The sequence below is a fragment of the Cololabis saira genome, chromosome 23, assembly GCF_033807715.1.
Source record: "Cololabis saira isolate AMF1-May2022 chromosome 23, fColSai1.1, whole genome shotgun sequence".
Taxonomy (NCBI): Eukaryota; Metazoa; Chordata; class Actinopteri; order Beloniformes; family Belonidae; genus Cololabis; species Cololabis saira.
In genome coordinates this window covers 4790861-4814006 of record NC_084609.1, presented here as the reverse complement: position 1 = coordinate 4814006, position 23146 = coordinate 4790861, and the positions used below count along the sequence as shown (strand labels likewise).

Genomic DNA, 23146 nt, shown 5'->3' with positions numbered 1-23146 from the left:
CAACACATGCTGCATGTTTCTATATTAGTTGTAACTGGGGGAATTATTATGCATTTTGAGGAAAAAGTTGAAATGTCGAGAAAAAAGTCAAATTTTTTAGAAAAAAGTTGAAAATGTCAAGATTAATGTTGAATTACAATCTTGAGAAAAAAGTCAAAATGTCGAAAAAAAAGTCGAAATGTTGAGGAAAAAAGTCGAAATATCGAGAAAAAAGTCGAAATGTTGAGAAAAAAATCGAAATATCGACAAAAAAGTCAATGTCGAGAAAAAAGTCGAAATGTTGAAAAAAAAGTCAAAATGTTGAGAAAAAAGTCAACGTCGACAAAAAAGTCCAAATTTCGAGAAAAAAGTCGAAATGTCGATATTAAAAAGGAAAGGAAAAAGGAAGAAAAAAAGAGAAAAAAAGAAAAAAGAGAAAAAAAGGAAAAAAAAGAAGAAAAAAAGGAAAAAAAAAGTTCAAACGTTTTTGAAAAAGCTCCATGGAGCCACTAGGGAGCGCGGGTTGCCGACCCCTGGTGTAGCTGAAGCCGTAGCTTGATCTTATGATCAGCTTAAATATGAGGCATTAACTTTACTCCGTGGAAACAAACAATACATAAAGAAGACAAAAATGAGTAAGAAAAAATATAAAATTGATATTTCACATTCTAGAATTTTTTTGATAATATACTTTATAATTATAGTGTTTTATAATTATTTACAATATTTTCTTTAAACATTTCCTTAAACTTGAAGATAGAACTGCACATTTTTAGGTCGTTGTCACAACTATTCCAAATTTCTCTAGCCTTAATTAATGTACATCTCTTTTTAATATTTGTTCTTACTGTCCTCATCTCAAACATGAGTTTCCCCCTCAGGTCATAGCAGGTTTCTTTTATTTGGAACAAATCCTGAATGCAGTTTGGAAGCAGTTTCTGCTGGGCTTTAAAGGCAAATAGAACAGTTTTCTGCTCTGCTATATCATCGAATTTTAGAGTATTATATTTAATAAAGAGATTATTTGTTGGTTTATAATAGTCAGATCTATTAATTATCCTTAAAGCAGCACAATGTAACTTTCAGCTTTTGTTGAGTTTGGCGGCTCCTTTGGACAAAAGCGGTAGTGCTTTACCAGAAAGAACACTACGTTTCCCATGAGCACCAGCGCGTACTGCCGGAAAACTCCTGTCCCGGTCACGTGCATTTGTTTTGATAGTGAATGAAATAAGACGGGACGGACTTTCAAAACTACTTTTCTGTTTCACCAAGTGAACAGACGGAACGCAAAAAAAGATGTTAAACTGCTGGAAAGGAACTGGAATTTACCGGGATACCTTAAACAAGGAAGCCAGGGAGTGGTATATGGAGAAAATAATGATTATTAACGGTCTGGATCCATATGAAATCCCTTCTAAAGAATGGAGCTCCGACGGGGACTTACTGCCGCAGTTCTGCAGAACCCACATCTTACTACCTTGTTTAGGAGTGTTTGGCAGCTGCTTTGGTAAATGTTTGACTCGCCATGTGTATCAATAAATTAGTATAATAGTACAACATACAAACATGTTTTGTATCCCTCTTACTTCTCTTTTCTTTTTTTTTGACTGCTATATTATGCTGAAGAGGCTCCGAGGCGTGAGCAATATTTTTGTTTTCCTCGTGAGATTACTTTTTTCCTCTGCAGCTACAAATAGAGTTAATATCTTTTCCTCAACAAACTAGTTTTATCTGAAGATTGGGGTTAATCGTACCGCAGAGAGCTGGCCAGCAACTGCGTTTAGCTGGAAAAGTGGGGAATAACACCCGTTTGAATGATCCGACCCCGGTCTGTGTGAGTGTTTGTTTGTGGTTTAATAAACCTGTTAGAGCCGCGATCCAACCGAGCCGACGACTCTTTTTTATATCAGATACTTGGCCTCCGTGGTTCTGCCTCCGAGCAGGAAAGCGGTGAAAAGTTAAACCATTAGGGTCTTTTCCCCACGTCTGTTACGTGTGGAGCTGCTGCAGCCACAACACAGTAACGGGTTACCAGCTTCTCCTGAGCTCTGCGCTCCACATTTTCGTTTGAACCACGAATCGGGAAGGAGGGGGAAGTGACGTATGCCGTAAAGCAGTCAAAGCTGTAAAAATGTGTAGTTTTTTAGTGTGGCAGGGTTCGTACCATGCTCCTCAAAGTTACATAGTGCCAGTGAAGGTGATACAGACCCCTCAGACCATGACAGAGGTTCATTAAACCTGTTGGAAGTTGATGTTCCATCACAATGACTCTGGAAATATTAGATTAAGGTGGAAAAGTTACATAGTGCTGCTTTAAAGCTCTTTTCTGTAACAGGAAAATAGTGTAGGAGCAGACGAACAAACTTAGAAAAGACGTGAATGTGACACCGTCCCACATGACACCAGTAACTACGTCAGAGGTTAAACGCTGCATCTGTCTGGTCACCGGACGGGGGGACGGTCTGCGATCAGGCAGCTGCTGGAGTTTTTACAGGAATGAGCTGCATCAGGTGACAGGTGGTGGACGGAGAGAGAGACTGACCTGTCCTGGTGTTGCCTCCTCCGTAACGCAGCCCCCTGACGGCCCTGAGCACCGAGTTTCTGTCCTTGTAGTCACTTAGACGGAACTCAATGCGAGGCTCGTCGCTGTAATGAACCACGGCCACCTGAAGGGAGATTGCACATGGTCATGAATCAACACATCGACTTTCTGATCTAATTTAAGCCTCCAGAGCGCAAGATTATGAGAGAAGTATAGATACAATAACTATGCTCTCCTCCTCTCTTTCCTGTCATTCCCTACCTAACAAACCATGAGCCAAATGGTGCCGAGCCTTCTGCCAGTGTTTGAGTCTGAATCTGCCCATTTGGTGAAAAGAAACACATTACGTTCCGGCTAATGACCCCATCCTTCACAGAAGACTCACCTTGTGGGCAAAACTGCAATTAAGATCAGCTTGAGTTGCTGCGGACAAACTTTGCGAGCCAGACTGTGAAAGTTTACGCCTGAAGCTGAATCTTCAGCATGACATGGAGCCAAGAGAAGAGAGGAACCGACCTGTGTGCCTCGTGGACCGATGACGGGGAAGTACGTGGTCACGCGGAAGATGAAGTCTTTTATCTTGATGAAGTTGTTGACGCCGATGCTCGAGGACTCGTCCACCAGGAACACTACGTCGGCTTTCAGCTTCCCGCACACTGAAGCAGAGAGATGTGCAAACGGTGTCAATTATAGATATTTAAAACAGCATTTGACCCAAGAAAAAATAAATAAATAAAAAAATAAAATATATATATATATATACATATACACCGTATTTTCTGGACTATAAGGCGCACCTGCATACAAGCCGCATCCGCTCTATTTTTAAAAAAAGATATGCAAGCTGCAGATGTTTATGTTGTTAGATTAGATATTTACTACATGTACAGAACATTTTTTGCCTCTTTTTTCCTCTTTTTTCCATCTTTTTTTCCTCTTTTTTTTCTCTTTTTTCCATTTTTTTTTTCTTTTTTCCTATTTTTTTCCTCTTTTTTCCTCTTTTTTCCTATTTTTCCTCTTTTTTTCCTATTTCTTCCTCTTTATTTTCATCTTTTTTTTCTCTTTTTTCATATTTTTTCTCTTTTTTTCCAATCTTTTTCCTCTTTTTTTTCTCTTTTTTCCTCTTTTTCCCCCTCTTTTTTCCTCTTTTTTTTCCTCTTTTTGCCTATTTTTTCCGAATCTTTTTCCTATTTTTTTTCTCTTTTTTTCCTATATTTTTCCTATTTTTTCTCTTTTTTTCCTCTTATTTCGTTTTTTTTCCTCTTCTTGTTTTTTCCATCTTTTTTTAAATCTTTTTTCCTATTTTTTCTCTTTTTTCCTCTTTTTCTTCTCTTTTTTTCCTCTTTTCCCTCCTCTTTTTTCCTCTTTCTTTCTCTTTTTTCTTATTTTTCCTCTTTTTTTTCTCTTTTTCCTATTTTTTTCTGTTTTTTAAATGATGTACATGTATGTACCTAAATAGATCTTTCCTAACAGTGTCTTTTAACACGGCAGCAACTTTGCTGATTAAATCGGGACAGAACCAAGAGAAAATAACCGGTATTTATTTATCTGTTTGAAATCTGCTTCTACCTACTTCTATCTGCTAAAGAAGAAGTAGCGTATTCTTCTTTGCATTTATTTTGTCTTAGTTTTGATTCTAATTCCGGTTAGAGCGCCCCGAGTGGTGGAAGAAAAATCCACAGAATAGCCGCACCTTTGTATAAGCTGCACGGTTCAAAACCTATGAAAAAAGTAGCGGCTTATAGTCCAGAAAATACGGTATTTATCTAAATATGCACAATCAGAGTCCAGCATGTCCCAAATACCTGGTTGTGGAGCTGTTGTCTTTGACTTTAGGGACGTGTCTGCAGCTTTGGCTTCAGTGACTCTCGGAGTCTTAGCTGTGAAGGGTTTAGTGGTTGACGGAGCGGTTGGATGCCCGGTGGCCTCTGTGGCGGATGGAGTGACGACGGCGTCGCCGTCGGAGGAGGACTGGGACCCGGTCGTGATACGGATGGAGTTTGGAGCCGCGGTGGTTTGTACAGGCTGGCCCGCTTTAACAGGATCATCTCCCTGCACTGAGATGCACAGAACCATAACATAACGGATTTATAGGGAAATAAATAAATAACTCCTGGGGTTTATGGGGTGAAGCGGAGTCACTGCAGCAGCTACACATCTGAGGGCTGAATTCACACTGAATTATGCAGATACACACACACACACACACACACACACGGGAAAATAAACTTCTGCTGTTTTCATCTCTGAGTTTAATTGCACTTTCATGGATTCAGAACCAGCTTTTCATTCTGTAATTGCTAAGGCCTTTTCCTCAGCGTGAAGTTGTTCCTACCTTACTTCAAACTGGTGTTTCATGTAAACAATCTACTCAAAGGTTCGTAAGTTTTCATATAACAGGCCAAACAGTGGCTGACTGGTGTCCTGCATCAAACCAGGATCTGATTTAGGAAGTTGATGGAGCAGAAAACCTCCTTTAACCCTTGTACTGTCTTTGGGTCAAAATGAACTAATTCTCCCTCCCTCCTTCCTTCCCTCCCTCCCTCCCTCCCTCCCTCCCTCCCTCCCTTCCTTCCTTCCTTCCTTCCTTCCTTCCTTCCTTCCTTCCTTCCTTCCTTCCTTCCTTCCTTCCTTCCTTCCTTCCTTCCTTCCTTCCTTCCTTCCTTCCTTCCTTCCTTCCTTCCTTCCTTCCTTCCTTCCTCTTTCCTTCCTTCCTTCCTTCTTGTTTCCCTTCCTCTTTCCTTCCTTCCTTCCTTCCTTCTTTTCTCCCTTCCTCTTTCCTTCCTTCCTTCCTTCTTTCCTTCCTTCTTGTTTCCCTTCCTCTTTCCTTCCTTCCTTCCTTCCTTCCTTCCTTCCCTTCTTCTTTCCTTCCTTCCTTCCTTCCTTCCTTCCTTCCTTCCTTCCTTCCTTCTTGTTTCCCTTCCTTCCTTCCTTCCTTCTTTTCTCCCTTCCTCTTTCCTTCCTTCCTTTCTCCCTTCCTCTTTCCTTCCTTCCTTCCTTCTTGTTTCCCTTCCTCTTTCCTTCCTTCCTTCCTTCCTTCCTTTCTTCCTTCCTTCCTCTTTTCTCCCTCCCTTCCTTCTTTCCTTGTTTTCTCCGTTCCTTCCTTCCTTCCTTCCTTCTTGTTTCCCTTCCTTCCTTCCTTCCTTCCTTCCTTCCTTCCTTCCTTCCTTCCTTCTTTCCTTGTTTTCTCCCTTCCTTCCTTCCTTCCTTCCTTTTTCCTTCCTTCCTTCCTTTCTTCCTTCTTGTTTCCCTTCCTCTTTCTTTCCTTCCTTCCTTCCTTCCTTCCTTCCTTCCTTCCTTCCTTCCTTCCTTCCTTCTTTTTCCCTTCCTCTTCTCTCCCTTCCTTCCTTCTTTCCTTGTTTTCTCCTTTCCTTCCTTCCTTCCTTCCTTCCTTTCTCCCTTCCTTCCTTCCTTCCTTCCTCCCTTCCTTATTTCCTTCTTTTCTCCCTTCCTTCCTTCCTTCCTTCCTTCCTTCCTTCTCCCTCCCTTCCTTCTTTCCTTGTTTTCTCCCTTCCTTCCTTCCTTCCTTCCTTCCTTCCTTCCTTCCTTCCTTCCTTCCTTCCTTCCTTCCTTCCTTCCTTCCTTCCTTCCTTCCTTCCTTCCTTCTTTCCTTGTTTTCTCCCTTCCTTCCTTCCTTCCTTCCTTCCTTCCTTCCTTTCTTCCTTCTTGTTTCCCTTCCTCTTTCTTTCCTTCCTTCCTTCCTTCCTTCCTTCCTTCCTTCCTTCATTCCTTCCTTCTTGTTTCCCTTCCTCTTTCCTTCCTTCCTTCCTTCCTTCCTTCCTTTCTTCCTTCCTTCCTCTTTTCTCCCTCCCTTCCTTCTTTCCTTGTTTTCTCCGTTCCTTCCTTCCTTCCTTCCTTCCTTCTTGTTTCCCTTCCTTCCTTCCTTCCTTCCTTCCTTCCTTCCTTCCTTCCTTCCTTCCTTCCTTCTTTCCTTGTTTTCTCCCTTCCTTCCTTCCTTCCTTCCTTTTTCCTTCCTTCCTTCCTTCCTTTCTTCCTTCTTGTTTCCCTTCCTCTTTCTTTCCTTCCTTCCTTCCTTCCTTCCTTCCTTCCTTCCTTCCTTCCTTCCTTCCTTCCTTCTTTTTCCCTTCCTCTTCTCTCCCTTCCTTCCTTCTTTCCTTGTTTTCTCCTTTCCTTCCTTCCTTCCTTCCTTCCTTCCTTCCTTCCTTCCTTCCTTCCTTCCTTCCTTCCTTCCTTCCTTCCTTCCTTCCTTCCTTCCTTCCTTCCTTGACCCGAAGACAGCACAAGGGTTAAGGAAAAAGCAACCCTTCCCCAAGTACCAAAAACACCTTATAAAGTATCTAAGCTGAATGTTTTGTTCTCATATCAGATTTCCTCACTGATCCTGACACTTTCACAGGAATTGTATGACAGCATTTAAATTAGTTCTTACATATTTTCTCATAGATGGTGCTTATAGGCCCCTCCACCTCTCCGTACAGAGGTCGTATGGTGAAGATGTACGTCCTGCCGTACAGGAGGTCTCCGATCTTAAAGGAGGAGAAGGAAGGGCTCAGGGTTTCCGTCTTTGTATCCAGCACTGAACGAGACACAGAAACATGAGAGTGAGAGATCTTTACACAAAATGATTAACCTAATCGTGAGAAGATTATTCTGTGTGAAGCACTGGCTCACTAGGATTTACACAGAGATAGTTCATGCATTAATATGTTGTGAGATCTTCATATTTCCCTTTTCAACAAAACGTACTCATGTGACAGTATATTTGAACATTGAATATCCTCTTTGAACATTACACAACTTTATTTAAATACATGTTAAACCCAAATATGCATAAAACTACAAGAGGTTGATTAATGAAAGCCCTAATGAAGGTGGAGGTGTACCTAATAAAGTAATAAAGCCCAGTTCTGCTGCGCCACAAACCTGAGATGTGTCTCCAGGAGAGAAAGTATCCAGAGACGCCGGCCACGCGTGTCCAGTTCAGGACAGTGCTGCTGTCGGTCGTGTTCAGAGCAACAAATCCCTCCACTTTTGGCAGATCCACTGAATCACACACACACACACACACACACAGACGCAAGTGTTGCAACATCAGGAGAGAAACCAGGTCAAATTAAGTCAAGGACTGTGTTTGATATATTCACCAAACCTTGAAGAATGTTGAAGGACAGAAACGTCTCTAACTGAAAACCGTTTATTCTGATAATAATTTGATCTTCTAGAGGTTGTGTTCTAACTACAGAGGATTCAGCTTCTCCTGGGATGCATAAACTCTCTGCAGGGGTGCTGTTGCAGAGAGTCCAGGTGACCATTGAATCCTGGATTCAGGAGGATCAAGGATTCCTCCCCGGCTGTGTAACTCTAAAAAAACTAGTTCATGCGTTTGTATCTTCTAGACTGGATTACTGTGATGTGTTGTTAGCAGGATGTCCAAGTAATTTGCTGAATAGGCTCCAGCTGATCCAGAATGCAGCAGCACGAGTACTGACAGGAATCAGCAGGAGAGACCACGTCTCTCCAGTGTTAGCGTCGCTCCATTGGCTACCTGTAAAATTCAGAATCCAATTTAAAATTGTATTACTTGCATATAAAGCCTAAAACGGCTTAGCTCCGCATTATTTGCAAGACCTGATAGTGCCTTATGTTCCTGGCAGAGCTCTCCGCTCTCAGAGTGCAGGTTTACTCCTAGTTCCTAGAGTATCCAAATGTAGATTTGGAGGGCAGGCGTTCTGCTATCAGGCAACACTACTATGGAACCAACTTCCAATCTGGGTTAAGGAGGCTGACACCACCTCCACCTTTAAAACTAAACTTAAAACCTTTCTGTTTAGTAAAGCCTATAGTTAGTGTTTAGTAAACCTCTAGCTGGTGTTGGTAAATCTCTAGGTAGTGTAAACTCTAGTGTGTTAGAGTCAGTAGTCATAGTTGCAGCCATAGAACAAGACTATAATAGTTAGTCTCAAATATAGCTTGGTGGTAGATATGCTGCTATAGGCTTATGCTGCAGGGGGGCACCGACATGATCCACTGGGCGGTGCCTCTCACCCTTCTTCTCCTCTCCTTTTCCCTTCCTCTCTTCTCCATTTCCATTTTTATTTATTATAAGTATCTCATAGATATAATTTTTGTCCATCGCTCCTGTAGTTTCTTGTGCTGGCCCCCCTTTTCTTTTTTCTCTTTTGTACATGGTGCAGCATCCTCTGCCGGTGGCGAAGAGCCTCTCTGAATGCACAACACCGGATCCTGCAGTGTGGGAGTGAGGGGCAGGGTACCGGCCCGGTCAGGCAGGGGAGAGATTTGTCCGTCAAGACTCCTCTCCCTGGCCCTGCCCCTTCTCAACCTTTCCCCGACCCTGCACCCCAACCTGGGACTTGCTGATTGGGCCGGAGCTTCGGGAGCTGCGTGCTGGCCTGCGGTCCCCACCCCTGGTCATCCCGTTGCTGCTTCCACCTGCCTGCTGTGCTGTTGCCGTCCCTGACCCACCAGTCTGGCCCTCGGCAGGAGGGTCCCCCCTTATGAGCCTGGTCCTGCTCAAGGTTTCTTCCTCCTAAAGGGGAGTTTTTCCTTGCCACTGTTTGGCTTAAGGCTTTTCTCCCACTAGGGGAGTTTTTACCTGCCATTGTTTATGTAATAACTGCTCGGGGGTCATGTTCTGGGTCTCTGTAAAGCGTCTAGAGACAACATCTGTTGTATTAGACCAGGGGTCGGCAACCCGCGGCTCTAGAGCCACATGCGGCTCTTTAGTGCCGCCCTAGCGGCTCCCTGGAGCTTTTTCAAAAGTTTTTGATCTTTTTTTTAAAATTTTTTTTCTCTTTTTTTTATTCTTTTTTTTCCTGTTTTTCTCTTTTTTCTTCCTTTTTCCTTTCCTTTTTAATCTCGACATTTTGACTTTTTTCTCAACATTTTGAGTTTTTTCATGAAATTTTCACTATTTCCTCGACATTTTGAGTTTTTCTCCACATTTCGACTTTTTTCTCGAAATTTTGACTTTTTTCGACATTGACTTTTTTCTCGACATTTCGACTTTTTTCTCAAGATTGTACTTCAACATTAATCTTGACATTTCGACTTTTTTCTCGAAATTTCGACTTTTTTCTCGAAGTGCATAATGAAAATAAAAATCTTCCTCCAGTTATAACTAATATAGATACATGCAGCATGTGTTGTCTTCATTCTAAGGCTTATACAAGACTTTTCATTTTTTGCGGCTCCAGACATATTAGTTTTTTGTGTTTTTGGTCCAATATGGCTCTTTCAACATTTTGGGTTGCCGACGCCTGTATTAGACGCTATTCAAATAAAATTGAATAAAATTGAATTGAATTGAATTGAATTGAATATGTGTGTGAAACAAACTCACGGGTGCGAGCGGTGACCAGGACCGGGCCCCCCTCTCTGCTGCCCACGATGGGGGAAACCTGGATCTTATAAGCCGAGCTCTGCTGCAGCTGCAGGATGGTGAAGGAGGTGGAAGACGCAGACACCACTTGGGACTTCTCGTTACCTCCTGGAGCGGGGAATATTTAAAAAGATAAAGAAACAAAGCACAGTAACGATGAGTTAAACAGCCGAAACACTAAAGCAATGAGCCACAGAAGGGAAAATTAGGAATGTTGTTTTCATTATGTTAAAAATGGAAGCAACAAGCTGTTTAAATTGGGGAAAAAATATCACTTAGATATTTGCTAAAAATCCCACAGCGACAAATGAAGAACAACAAGTGTGATGTAAGAAGAAATGAAGCATTTATTAATTTGTGCAAGGATGTATCTGCGCTTACCAAGGAAGGGCACCCAGGAGATTTTGTACCCAGAAACCCCTGGTGTTTTCTTCCAGGACAGGGTGAAGGAGTTTACCCCAATGTCCACGACTTTCACCCCACTCACGGCCTGGATCGGCCCAGAGTCCGAGACCGCAGCTGAGAGGAAGAAAATAATAAAAACACTGCCAGGTGATTCTTTTCTTTCTTTTTTTTCTTTGCACCATAAAAGAGAAAAACAAAAACAACAACTAACAGCCAAAAATAATATGTGTGGGAGAGCTTAAAAAACCCTGTACGGGCTTATAAAAAGCATCTCCCCAAGGAAATGAAAGAATTGACAAATAAATTAACAACAACAATAATACTGGTATTCACAAAATAAACAAGAAGCTATAACAACAGACAATAAGAAAGCAAACAACATCAGCAGGGAACGCAAAAAACTAAAACATGAGAGTATGTATGGTAATAATGTCAGGGTTTGACATTCCCCCCAGCTTTCAGTTTCTGTTTTGCCCCGCCTGTGTCCCATCTGCCCTGATTGTCTGCACCTGTGTCTCGTCATGTCTCGTTATCCCCTGAGTATATCTGGTCTTGTCATTCCCTTGTTCCCTGTCGGAACGTACTGTTTTGTTCCTCATGTTTCCTGCCACGTTCTTCCTCCTTTTTGATCCCTTTAGTTTGTTTTGATCCTGCCAAGCATCGCTTTGTTTTTCCCCTTTTGTTAAATAAATCCTATTTTTTGCCGACTCCCGCCTCCCGCCTCCTGCTCTTCTGCGCAGGGTGCTTGCTCTTTTTCCAAATTAAAATTCCAGACTTTTCCCAGACCTTTTTAAAACTGATATTTTTTTTCCCAAGACCTTAACTTTACGTACTTGTATACTTGTGTGCCCACTGCCTACTTCATTGGTTAAGATTGTACCAATTGTGTTTATTAGAAATGTTTGTTAGAATTTTCTATAGCCTAGTATTCAACGAATGCATTATTCACAGTAAATTATGTTTTTACTGATGAAAACGTTTCAAAACATGAAAATCACAAGTACATGAATTTCACATTTTCACAATGCCTTTGAGCATACTGTATAATTCTACCATACATTTTTTCCCCATACTTTATTAAGACTTTCACACAAAATTCAAGACTTTTCAAGGTCTGGAAAACAGTGTTTCAAAATTCCATACTTATTAAGACTTTCAAGACTTGCGCAAGCACCCTGTCTGCGTTTGGGTCCACACCTGTATGGAGCCAAATCAGGGCCAAAAGTTTTGCTAATTTGAAAATAAAATTTGAACCTGAAATTTTTTTTTTACAGTTTCAGTTTTATTTTTTTCAGTATCAGATCTTTTTTTCAGTTTCAAATCTTTTTATTTCAGTTTCAAATCTTTTTTTCAGTTTCAAATCTTTTTTTTTTCAGTTTCACGTCTTTTTTTTTCAGTTTCACATCTTTTTTTTTCAGTTTCACTTCTTTTTTTTTCAGTTACAAATTTTTTTTTCAGGTTCAGACTTTTGGCCCGGATCTGGCGTGGGGGGCGTGGCCTCAACTGAGAGGGGCGTGGCATCATGAGTGACAGCAGAACAGAGAAGGCGGGGGACGTTCCTCAGTCATGTTGCCTTCAGGAAACGTAGGTTGCAGAAGTTATCAGTAGAAGAATGATTCAACACTGTATATACACTATATTCACGTGATTGGCAGTGGAAAAAACGGATACTAGTGACACATTTCTGTTTAAAAAGCTGTTTTAGACCGCTGCTTTAGACAGACTTGGTAGTATGTAGAAGTGGGAAATGTCAAACTTTAAAGTGTGGCTGTTGAACTGTACAGTCTGGCATAGTTTATTGCTTTTATACTGCGATTGGTGCCAATTACGGTCTAAAACAGCCTTTCAAACAGAAATGTGTCACTAATATCAGTTTTTTCCACTGCCAATCACGTGAATATGGTGTTTATACAGTGTTGAATCATACTTCTACTGATAACTTCTGCAACCTACGTTTCCTGAAGGCAACATGACTGAGGAACGTCCCCCGCCTTCTCTGTTCTGCTGTCACTCATGATGCCACGCCCCTCTCAGTTGATGCCACGCCCCCCCACGCCAGATCCGGGCCAAAAGTCTGAACCTGAAAAAAAAATTTGTAACTGAAAAAAAAAGAAGTGAAACTGAAAAAAAAAGATGTGAAACTGAAAAAAAAGAAGTGAAACTGAAAAAAAAAAGATGTGAAACTGAAAAAAAAGAAGTGAAACTGAAAAAAAAAGATGTGAAACTGAAAAAAAAAAGACGTGAAACTGAAAAAAAAAGATTTGAAACTGAAAAAAAGATTTGAAACTGAAATAAAAAGATTTGAAACTGAAAAAAAGATCTGATACTGAAAAAAACAAAACTGAAACTGTAAAAAAAAAATTTCAGGTTCAAATTTTATTTTCAAATTAGCAAAACTTTTGGCCCTGATTTGGCTCCATACACCTTACCCCTAGACGTGACAGAATGGTCCGACCACAAATGGACCCAGCGGGAGAATGGATTTCCCTCTGGGAAAACAGGAGGTTGTTTGAGAAGTCCCCCTTCTGGGGAACACGCCTGGCTCGGGGTGGGCCCCGGAGCATCCAGGCTCTGGAGCGACGGCGTCGACGTCAGCCCCAGCTAGCCACCGTTCCGGCGGTGGTCTCGGGCGCATCGTCGGTGGTGGTCCCGGACGCATCAGCCCCTGCTCCGATGATGGTCCCGGACCCCCCGCAGCCAGCGCCCCGGACCCGGGTTCCCCCGCAGCCAAGCCAAGTCCCCGTGTCACGCCAAGTTCCCACGCCAAGACCCTCGTCGTGTCTCGTTATCCCCTGTGTATATCTGGTCTTGTCGTTCCCTGTCGGACCGTACTGTTTTGTTCCTCATGTTTCCTGCCATGTTCTTCCTCCAAGTTTTTTGATCCCTTTAGTTTGTTTTGATCCTGCCAAGCAGCGCTTTGTTTTTCCCCTTTTGTTAAATAAATCCTATTTTTTTTGCCGACTCCTGCCTCCCGCCTCCTGCTCTCCTGCGTTTGGGTCCACACCTTACCCCAAGACGTGACAAATAATCCACATCTAACATACTGTAAAATAAACGTTTAAGAGTTTTGATTTAACAGAATATTTTTAAGTCTTAACTTAAACATTTTGATAGAAGAGGATGATTCAACAATGAACTGATAGGAATTCCAGATTAAGGAGCCTCTATAAGCAAAAGAAAAACTGGGTGTGTGTAGTGCGACAAAAAGGGGGATGAAGTTTATTACTGTGTCTAGTGTTGTAAGAATGGACCTGAGAGTTGGCTGTAAGGAATTCATGAAAAGATTTGGAAAGCAAGTGGGAATTAATTTGCTTTCCAAATTCAGTTTATGCATCCCAGGAGAACCTGAATTCACATTTAAATTCGTACTCAACTTTATTCAAGCCACGATGCATAAAAACTGGAAGATTATCTGTAAAATCCAACGAGGTTCACATACCCTATCATTTCACTCTTGGGTCTTTGCTGTTACACATTTACTTCGACAGTGACAGGGATAAAAATGATAGCAACCCCGCTAACTCGGACGCAGTGACACGTAGTCCAAGTGACAGCAGCTGTGGTTAAAACAGGGAGGCTAAAGTACACGACGCGTCAGTCAAACCAGGACACCACGGAGCGTCCACGACGCGGGAGGAGGAACTTCTTCTTCCATCTTCTCTCCAATCTAATTATAATGAGTGTACGGCTACGCAGAGCTATTTAAATCAGAAGATGAATCATGATTAATGAAACTAGCTGACACCTCACATCCGCTCTGTACCTGTGAGCTGAGACAGGGAGATTTCTGGCCCCTCCGAGTTGCCGTAAACGGCACGGATGGTGACCGTGTACGTGGACCGCGGGTTCAGGTCTGGGATCCGGTGGGAGAGGACGCTGCGGTCCAGATACTGGGACTGGGGCGGCTTATCATCTGTCAGGATGCACATAGACACGGTTTGTTTAGTTTCTTTTTACAATGTAAGTATATCATCTAACAGGAGCTGCAGCAGCACACTGCAAAAACTTATTTCTAGTTAAAATGTCTAATTTTTAGTAAAAAAATCTCGTTACACTTAACCCTTGTGCTGTCTTTGGGTCAAGGGACGGTGAAGGGAGAAAAGAAGGAATGAAGGAAGGAAGTAAGGAAGAAAGTAGAAAAGAAGGAAGGAAGTAGGAAAGGGAGTAAGGAAGAGAGAAAAGATGGAAGGAAGGGAGGAAGTAGGAAAGGGAGTAAGGAAGAGAGAAAAGATGGAAGGGAGGAAAGATGGAAGGAAGTAGGAAAGAGAATAAAGAAGGGAGAAAAGATGGAAGGGAGGAAAGATGGAAGGAAGGGAGAAAGGAGAAAAGAAGGAAAGAAGGAAGGAATTAGGAAAGGGAATAAGGAAGGGAGAAAAGATGGAAGGAAGGGAGGAAGTAGGAAAGGGAGTAAGGAAGAGAGAAAAGATGGAAGGGAGGAAAGATGGAAGGAAGTAGGAAAGAGAATAAAGAAGGGAGAAAAGATGGAAGGGAGGAAAGATGGAAGGAAGGGAGAAAGGAGAAAAGAAGGAAAGAAGGAAGGAAGTAGGAAACGGAGTAAGGAAGGGAGAAAAGATGGAAGGAAGGGAGAGAGGAGAAAAGAAGGAAAGAAGGAAGAAAGTAGGAAAGGGAGTGAGGAAGAGAGAAAAGATGGAAGGGAGGAAAGAAGGGAGAAAAGATGGAAAGAAGGAAGGAAGTAGGAAAGGGAGTAAGGAAGGGAGAAAAGATGGAAGGAAGGAAAGAAGGGAGAAAAGATGGAAGGAATGGAGAAAGGAGAAAAGAAGGAAAGAAGGGAGGAATTAGGAAAGGGAGTGAGGAAGGGAGAAAAGATGGAAGGAAGAAAAGATGGAAGGAAGTAGGAAAGAGAATAAAGAAGGGAGAAACGATGGAAGGGAGGAAAGAAGGGAGAAAAGAAGGAAAGAAGGAAGGAAGTAGGAAAGGGAGTAAGGAAGGGAGAAAAGATGGAAGGAAGGGAGAAAGGAGAAAAGAAGGAAGGAAGTAGGAAAGAGAATAAAGAAGGGAGAAACGATGGAAGGGAGGAAAGAAGGGAGAAAAGAAGGAAAGAAGGAAGGAAGTAGGAAAGGGAGTAAGGAAGGGAGAAAAGATGGAAGGAAGGGAGAAAGGAGAAAAGAAGGAAGGAAGTAGGAAAGAGAATAAAGAAGGGAGAAACGATGGAAGGGAGGAAAGAAGGAAAGAAGGAAGGAAGTAGGAAAGGGAGTAAGGAAGGGAGAAAAGATGGAAGGAAGGAAGGAAGTAGGAAAGGGAGTAAGGAAAGGAGAAAAGAAGGAAAGAAGGAAGGAATTAGGAAAGGGAATAAGGAAGGGAGAAAAGATGGAAGGAAGGGAGAAAGTAGGAAAGGGAGTGAGGAAGAGAGAAAAGATGGAAGGGAGGAAAGATGGGAGAAAAGATGGAAGGAAGAAAGGAAGTAGGAAAGGGAGTAAGGAAGAGAGAAAAGATGGAAGGGAGGAAAGATGGAAGGGAGGAAAGATGGAAGGAAGGGAGAAGGGAGAAAAGAAGGAAAGAAGGGAGGAATTAGGAAAGGGAGCAAGGAAGGGAGAAAAGATGGAAGGAAGGGAGAAAGAAAGGAAAGAAGGAAGGAAGTAGGAAAGAGAATAAAGAAGGGAGAAACGATGGAAGGGAGGAAAGAAGGAAAGAAGGAAGGAAGTAGGAAAGGGAGTAATGAAGGGAGAAAAGATGGAAGGAAGGGAGAAAGGAGAAAAGAAGGAAAGAAGGAAGGAAGTAGGAAAGGGAGTAAGGAAGGGAGAAAAGATGGAAGTAAGGGAGAAAGGAAGGAAATAATGGAGAAAAGGAAAGAAAGAAGGGAGGGAAGAAGGAAGGAATGGATAAAATAAGTAAAGAAGGAAGGAAAAGCAAAAAAGGTAATAAAGGAACGAATGACGAAAGGGAGGTAGGAAGAAAAAGGAGTAAAGGAGGGTAAAAAAGGAGGAAAAGAGGAAAGGAAGAAGGATTAGACATTTTAACTAGAAATAAGACAAATATTCTTGTTAAGATTTAGAGTTGTTGCAGTGCACCCTGCTGGGTCATAACGTTAAGACATTATTAAGATATTATTAAGGTCGTCACCTGTGTCCCAGGACAGTTTGTACTCCGTAGCTCCAACAATGGGACTCCACTCAACATCTATGGAGGAACTGGTGTAGGACGTCACCTTGAAGTTGGACACATAACCCAAAGGAGCTGAGGAAATGAAGGAAATAAAACAACTTTAAGCAAGAACTGTTAGGTTTTTTTTGTAGATGTACAGTTGATTATTACATTAAGACATAAGGTTTTGTTTAAAAATTGTATAATTTACCTTCTTTAATCCCATTTATCACACCTGGACCTTTTGTACTATTAAACATTACAACAATACCCAAAAGGCTGTGGCTTAAAGGGGACCTATTATGGCATCTAATACCTATTTTAAACAGGCCTTGAATGTCTTAAAAGCAAGCTTTTGATTGTTTTTGCGAAATATATTAGAAATTCGGCCTCTAAACCATGTCTTTATCTTTACCGTTTCTAACCTCATTAGGGGTGGGCAAAAATATTGATACGGCAATATATCGCGATACATAGTCTCCCGATACGATATCGATATTCAACGTATGTATCGCGATATATTGTAATTAATTGTAATGTAATATTGTATATAATATATCAATATTTTTGCCCACCCCTAGCTGTACTGTATTTTTGTGATTTCAATTTCAGTGTGGGTGAGACACTGCATTTTATTTTGAGTATTTTGTATCTAAGAATAATGCACGCTGCACTTTTTATTGTGTTTCAGTGTGTTTTTTCATGCAAATATGTTGCATATTAAAATGGAAAGTTTGAATTACATTGTTTTGACTCAGTTTGTCCAATGAATTATCACTATCATCTGATGTACTTATATACAACTTGGATTTTAAGATGTGTAATGCATTTTTAAATTTTTCGGTGAACTATGTAGAATATCGCGATATATCGCATAATCGGGATATCGCAATATTCTATCGTATCGCAGCTCAAGTATCGCGATGCGTATCGTATCCTGAGGTCCTTCCCAATACCCACCACTAAACCTCATTATCTATGCAGGATTCTGAGTGGGCGGGGCTATGATAATGAGCACTGTGCTGATTGGCTGCCTGAATGACGCGATACACCGCTACGAAAAAATGGCGGAAGCTCCGGCCGGCGGAGTGATAACCGAGTCATAACTGCATGCGATGCGAGCGAGCGTCAGCGACAAAATCAATTCCATCCATCCATTTGCTTTATTTTCTATTGGACTGTAACCGTTTTAAGCTGAACATTTGTCGGACGTCCTGCTTCTATTTTCTTCCTGTCGCTCGCGTTGAAAGCCGGTTGAAAGCGCTGTAGGAAACAGTCATGGATGAGGAACGGCTGATCCAGTTAGTTGAAATGAGAAGTTATCTCTATGATTCCTCCTCATTTCACTACAAAAACCTCAATAAAGTGGCAGCTGCTGGAGCGAGATGGACAGAGAGCGTCCAATGTCACGCAGTGCTACGATAGTCGGACGCTGTTGCAGTTACATGGTTTTATAGTTGTGGGCGTGGTTTGCATTTTGGTTACGTAACGACGGGAGCAGAATCTGAACGGCTCGTAGAAGAAACATCACACTGGACGGCTCATCCGGGCGGCTGTACAGACACTGCAGAATTTGGTTGCTTTCCTCCTCTGAGTTGGCAGGCTGAGGGGAGACCACTTTATATATGTTAAAGCAAGAAAAAACCTGTTTTTCATAATAGGTCCCCTTTAATCTCGACATTTCGACTTTTTTCTCAAAATTTCAGCTTTTTTGCTCAACATTTCAACTTTTTTTCTCAACATTTCAACTTTTTTCTCGAAATTTCAACTTTTTTTCTCGACATTTCGACTTTTTTCTCGAAATTTCAACTTTTTTGCTCAACATTTCAACTTTTTTGCTCAACATTTCAACTTTTTTTCTCAAAATTTCAACTTTTTTCTCGAAATTTCAACTTTTTTTCTCGTCATTTTGACTTTTTTCTCGAAATTTCGAATTTTTTTGTTCGACATTTTGACTTTTTTCTTGAAATTTAGACATTTTTACCTGACATTTCAACTTTTTTTCTCGAAATTTCAACTTTTTTCTCGACATTTTGACTTTTATCGACATTTTGACTTTTTTTCTCAAAATTGTACTTCAACATTAATTTCGACATTTCGACTTTTTTCTCGACATTTCGACTTTTTTCTCGACATTTCGGCTGGCGGAGTTGTTGTTCCGGCCAGAGTTAGTTGTGGTTTCACACATCGTCGTTACGTAACGAGCAGAATCTGAACGGCTCGTAGATCCACGTGACACTGGATGGATCATCCGGGCGGCTGTACAGACACTGCAGAATTTGGTTGCTTTCCTCCTTCTCTGAGTTGGCAGGCTGAGGGGAGACCACTTTATATATGTTAAAGCAAGAAAAAACCTGTTTTTCATAATAGGTCCCCTTTAATCTCGAAATGTCGACTTTTTTTTCGAAATTTTGAATTTTTTGCTTGACATTTCGACTTTTTTCTCAAAATTTCAGCTTTTTTGCTCAACATTTCAACTTTTTTTCTCAACATTTCAACTTTTTTCTCGAAATTTCAACTTTTTTTCTCGACATTTCGACTTTTTTCTCGAAATTTCAACTTTTTTGCTCAACATTTCAACTTTTTTGCTCAACATTTCAACTTTTTTTCTCAACATTTCAACTTTTTTTCTCAACATTTCAACTTTTTTCTCGAAATTTCTACTTTTTTTCTCGTCATTTTGACTTTTTTCTCGAAATTTCAAATTTTTTTGTTCGACATTTTGACTTTTTTCTCGAAATTTCGACTTTTTTACCTGACATTTCAACTTTTTTTCTCGAAATTTCAACTTTTTTCTCGACATTTCGACTTTTTTCTCAACATTTCGGCTGGCGGAGTTGTTGTTGTTCCGGCCAGAGTTAGTTGTGGTTTCACGCATCGTCGTTACGTAACAAGCAGAATCTGAACGGCTCGTGGATCCACGTGACACTGGGCGGCTCATCCGGGCGGCTGTACAGACACTGCAGAATTTGGTTGCTTTCCTCCTTCTCTGAGTTGGCAGGCTGAGGGGAGACCACTTTATATATGTTAAAGCAAGAAAAAACCTGCTCAACATTTCAACTTTTTTTCTCAACATTTCAACTTTTTTCTCGAAATTTCAAATTTTTTGCTCGACATTTCGACTTTTTCCTCGAAAATTCAACTTTTTTGCTCAACATTTCAACTTTTTTTCTCAACATTTCAACTTTTTTCTCGAAATTTCAACTTTTTTTCTCGTCATTTTGACTTTTTTCTCGAAATTTCGAATTTTTTTGTTCGACATTGACTTTTTTCTCGAAATTTCGACTTTTTTACCTGACATTTCAACTTTTTTTCTCGAAATTTCAACTTTTTTCTCGACATTTTGACTTTTATCGACATTTTGACTTTTTTTCTCGAAATTGTACTTCAACATTAATTTCGACATTTCGACTTTTTTCTCAACATTTCGACTTTTTTCTTGACATTTCGACTGGCGGAGTTGTTGTTGTTCCAGCCAGAGTTAGTTGTGGTTTCACGCATCGTCGTTACGTAACGAGCAGAATCTGAACAGCTCGTGGATCCACGTGACACTGGACGGCTCATCCGGGCGGCTGTACAGACACTGCAGAATTTGGTTGCTTTTCCTCCTTCTCTGAGTTGGCAGGCTGAGGGGAGACCACTTTATATATGTTAAAGCAAGAGAAAACCTGGTTTTCAGAATAGGTCCCCTAATCCACTGCACTCCCGTGTCCTCTCCTGAAGTGGACTGTAGCGTCTAGTCCAGACAAAAACTAAAATACTCACAGGTTTTGAAGGTTCCAGAGATTCCAGGTCCAACCAACGATCCAAACAGCACGTACAGAGTCAGGACGTACTCCGTATCATGGGCCACGTTCTTCAGCTGGTACTCTGTGATGCTGCCGTTCAGAGCCAACTGCCTGGGACGATCCCGGCCCACAAACTCTGAAAAACAGCAGTGGTACACAGAGGTGTCAAGTAATGAAGTACAAATACTTTGTTACCTTACTTAAGTAGAAATTTTGGTTATCTATACTTCACTGGAGTAATTATTTTTCAGATGACTTTTTACTTTTACTCCTTACATTTTCACACAATTATCTGTACTTTTTACTCTTTACATTTTAAAAACAGCCTCGTTACTCTATTTCATTTTGGCCTTTAATAAAAACTATCCAGTTAAATTAAGATTTAAGAGTGAATTTGGTTGTGGTTGTTTCAGATGTTCTTGTCCAGTTTTGTTCTTACATCCGTTCCCTCAGATTCCTGCAACTAAACTTGGATGTACATTCCAATAAAGGTTAGGATAAATGATAACATGCCTCTGAAGTTTGACTTTTTGCACCATAACAATACTTATAGGCAACTAGTCATCATATCTGCTGCTCTCTGAAACACATGTTAATGCTCAATAGTACACATATATGCTTCTTTAATATATTTGCATTATACTAAGATGCATTCATTTTCAATGGCTTTTGTCCTTAATGGCTTTTTACCCCCTTACATTACTTTTACTTTTATACTTTAAGTAGTTTTGAAACCAGTACTTTTATACTTTTACTTGAGTAAAAAACTTGAGTTGATACTTCAACTTCTACAGGAGTATTTTTAAACTCTAGTATCTATACTTCTACCTGAGTAATGAATGTGAATACTGAAGACACCTCTGGTAGCACAACAGGTATTTCTTTCTTTCTTTCTTTCTTTCTTTCTTTCTTTCTTTCTTTCTTTCTTTCTTTCTTTCTTTCTTTCTTTCTTTCTTTCTTTCTTTCTTTCTTTCTTTCTTTCTTTCTTTCTTTCTTTCTTTCTTTCTTTCTTTTAAATGTTGCATTTACTTTATTTGGATTAACAGTTGCAGTTTCATTTAATTAAAAATGTATGCTTTTATTTGTCCTGAGTGTAGCAGTCTAGACAAATACACATCATACTAAGAGTCCAGCTATTTTTAACTTACAAAATTCAAGTTGTATGCAGCGTTCACACGTCAAAATTCAAACACATACAGAAAGTTACTGAATTTAAGCATGCTAGACCTGAATAGGGGCATATAAAAATTAAATCTGCCAAACGGTGCAACTATATAACCCCAAGGACCAATGTCTTAAATAGTATTCAAAACCCCAGAATTTCCCCTTTAGGCTCTGCTGAAACCAAAACTTTAGAAAATGTACCCCGATCTTCACTCCAAATCCATTTTTATTTTCATTACAGGAAAGCAGAGTTTGTTGTGCAATTCAACGACTGCCGCCTGCAGAGGTGACGGCCTGCCCCTCAACTTTGATGAACCCCTTTCCCCAAGGGCGTAGGTTTGGTCTCAACATTGGTAGGGACGATATAACAGCATAACCTGCATGTACAGTACACTTTTTGCTGGGGACGGGACATTAATAAGACCAAACAGATTGGGTGAACGGGGGTCACGGCTACATTTGTCACAAATATGAACCTAATTAATTGATAGACTAAATGATCAATGCAAAATAAATCTGTATTGACTTATACTAACTTTCATGTTTATTGGTTCACCTGATACACGGTTTGAATCAAACCTTTGTTTTCAAAAACTACTAAAGAAACATTTTGAAAACTTCCAGAATATTCCAGGATTTTATTAGCTATGGAGCCAAATCAAGGCCAAAAGTTTTGCTAATTTGAAAAAAAAATTTGAACCCGAAATTTCTTTTTTACAGTTTCAATTTTATTTTTTTCAGTATCAGATCTTTTTTTCAGTTTCAAATCTTTTTATTTCAGTTTCACGTCTTTTTTTTTCAGTTTCACATCTTTTTTTTTCAGTTTCACTTCTTTTTTTTCAGTTTCAAATTTTTTTTTCAGGTTCAGACTTTTGGCCCGGATCTGGCGTGGGGGGCGTGGCATCAACTGAGAGGGGCGTGGCATCATGAGTGACAGCAGAACAGAGAAGGCGGGGGACGTTCCTCAGTCATGTTGCCTTCAGGAAATGTAGGTTGCAGAAGTTATCAATAGAAGTATGATTCAACACTGTATATACACCATATTCACGTGATTGGCAGTGGAAAAAACTGATATTAGTGACACATTTCTGTTTAAAAAGCTGTTTTAGACCGTATTTGGCACCAATCGCAGTATAAAAGCAATAAACTATGCCAGACTGTACAGTTCAACAGCCACACTTTAAAGTTTGACATTTCCCACTTCAACATACTACCAAGTACGGTCTAAAACAGCTTTTTAAACAGAAATGTGTCACTAATATCATTTTTTTCCACTGTCAATCACGTGAATATGGTGTATATAGTGTTGAATCATACTTCTACTGATAACTTCTGCAACCTACGTTTCCTGAAGGCAACATGACTGAGGAACGTCCCCCGCCTTCTCTGTTCTGCTGTCACTCATGATGCCACGCCCCTCTCAGTTGATGCCACGCCCCTCTCAGTTGATGCCACGCCCCCCACGCCAGATCCGGGCCAAAAGTCTGAACCTGAAAAATACATTTGAAACTGAAAAAAAAAGAAGTGAAACCGAAAAAAAAAGACGTGAAACTGAAAAAAAACGTGAAACTGAAAAAAAAAAGTTTTGAAACTGAAAAAAAGATTTGAAACTGAAAAAAAGATTTGAAACTGAAATAAGATTTGAAACTGAAAAAAAGATCTGATACTGAAAAAAATAAAATTGAAACTGTAAAAAAAAAAATTCAGGTTCAAATTTTATTTTCAAATTAGCAAAACTTTTGGCCCTGATTTGGCTCCATAATTAGCAATTTAAATTGCAATATTTGAACATAACTTAAATTATAT

The 23146-nt window shown here is 40.4% G+C and overlaps 1 protein-coding gene across 1 annotated transcript in view; it reads right to left on the bottom strand.

Annotated features, from left to right (window-relative positions):
• Window positions 1-23146, bottom strand: part of LOC133424563 (collagen alpha-1(VII) chain-like) — a 155884-nt gene that overhangs the window by 88725 nt on the left and 44013 nt on the right. Inside the window, 10 exon segments of the mRNA XM_061715238.1 lie at window positions 2522-2645; window positions 3038-3177; window positions 4327-4578; window positions 6912-7058; window positions 7406-7525; window positions 9843-9989; window positions 10263-10400; window positions 14050-14199; window positions 16368-16481; window positions 20154-20312. Of these exon segments, the coding sequence (XP_061571222.1) occupies window positions 2522-2645; window positions 3038-3177; window positions 4327-4578; window positions 6912-7058; window positions 7406-7525; window positions 9843-9989; window positions 10263-10400; window positions 14050-14199; window positions 16368-16481; window positions 20154-20312 (1491 nt within the window).